The sequence below is a fragment of the Galeopterus variegatus genome, unplaced genomic scaffold (assembly GCF_000696425.1).
Source record: "Galeopterus variegatus unplaced genomic scaffold, G_variegatus-3.0.2 Scaffold7786, whole genome shotgun sequence".
Taxonomy (NCBI): Eukaryota; Metazoa; Chordata; class Mammalia; order Dermoptera; family Cynocephalidae; genus Galeopterus; species Galeopterus variegatus.
Window position 1 is genome coordinate 22,450 of NW_007733897.1, and position 1,323 is coordinate 23,772.

Genomic DNA, 1,323 nt, shown 5'->3' on the forward strand with positions numbered 1-1,323 from the left:
ACAATTCATTACTATATGAGACATAAGAATTTCCAAATTGTTTCTGATCCAATGTTGAGAATTAAGTTGCGAGAGCAGAAAAATGATGATGGGAAAGTATGTTGTATATTTGACAGAGAAGAAAGCTTAATAAATGAAAATTGCTTACATTTTACAAAGCACTCAAAATCAAAGAAATTGAAATTCCTGGATATAAGAAAAGGAGCAAGTCATATATCCATGATCTAATTAAATAAGAGCAATTTTCAGCATTAAGGCTTTAATTCCTACAAACAGGTGCACATCTTTAGCAACAGGAGAATTGGCTTTTTCTTAGTTTCTTTACCAAAGAATCCTTCAGTGTCCTTTTTATGTCTTTATTCCTCAGACTGTAGATGAAGGGGTTCAGCATGGGTGTGACCACAGTGTACATCACTGAGGCTGTTGCACTTGAGTATGAGTTGTGTGTAGCAGCTGCACTAAGGTACACTCCTAGGATCGTACAATAAAATAAGGAGACAACTGAGAGGTGAGATGCACAGGTGGAAAATGCTTTATACTTCCCCTGAGCTGATGAAATTCTGCGTATGGAGGAAACTATCTTGGAGTAGGAGTAAAGGATACCAGAAAGGGATCCCCCACCCAGCAGTGCTGCTGCCAAATACATCACCAGGTCATTAAGAAAGGTGTCAGAACAGGCAAGATGGACGACCTCATTGAGTTCACAGAAAAAGTGGGGGATTTCCAAGTGTGTACAGAAGGAAAGTCTCAACACCATTAAAGAATGTAACAGGGATTGCAGGACACTCATCATCCAGGACACCAGAACCAGCAACACACAGAGCCAGGGGCTCATGATGACTTTGTAGTGTAGTGGGTGACAGATGGCCACAAACCTGTCATAGGCCATCACAGTTAGGAGGAAGCTGTCCAGTCCTACAAAGTGTGTGAAAAAGAACATCTGGGTGATGCAGACTGTGTAGGTTATGACTTTGCTCTGTGTCTGTATATTCATCAGCATCTTTGGGATGGTGGTGGAAGTGAAACAGATGTCTATGAAGGACAGGTTGGAGAGGAAGAAGTACATGGGTGTGTGCAGGTGGGAGTCTGAGATGATGGCCAGGATGATGAGCAGGTTTCCAAACATGGTGACCAGGTACATGGACAGGAACAGCCCGAAGAGGATGGGTTGCAATTCTGGTTCCTCAAAAAATCCCAGAAGAAGAAATACTGGAGTTTGTGTATAATTCTCTGGTTTCATGTGGTGGAGGTGACTTCCAAAAGAAAAAAAGAAAAAAGACAAAAAAAAAAAAAAAAAAAAAAAAAAAAAAAAAAAAAAAAAAA

The 1,323-nt window shown here is 40.4% G+C and overlaps 1 protein-coding gene across 1 annotated transcript; it reads right to left on the reverse strand.

The window, feature by feature from the left end:
• Nucleotides 1–286: 286 nt before the first annotated feature.
• Nucleotides 287–1,240, reverse strand: LOC103607869 (olfactory receptor 7A10-like). The gene has a single exon (XM_008592335.1). It carries the CDS (start codon nucleotides 1,238–1,240, stop codon nucleotides 287–289), a length of 954 nt encoding a protein of 317 aa, XP_008590557.1.
• Between the last annotated feature and the right edge of the window lie 83 nt (nucleotides 1,241–1,323).

Excerpts from the sequence above, each read along its gene's own strand:
- LOC103607869 (XM_008592335.1), bottom strand. The coding sequence starts at position 1,240 with ATGAAACCAGAGAATTATACACAAACTCCAGTATTTCTTCTTCTGGGA.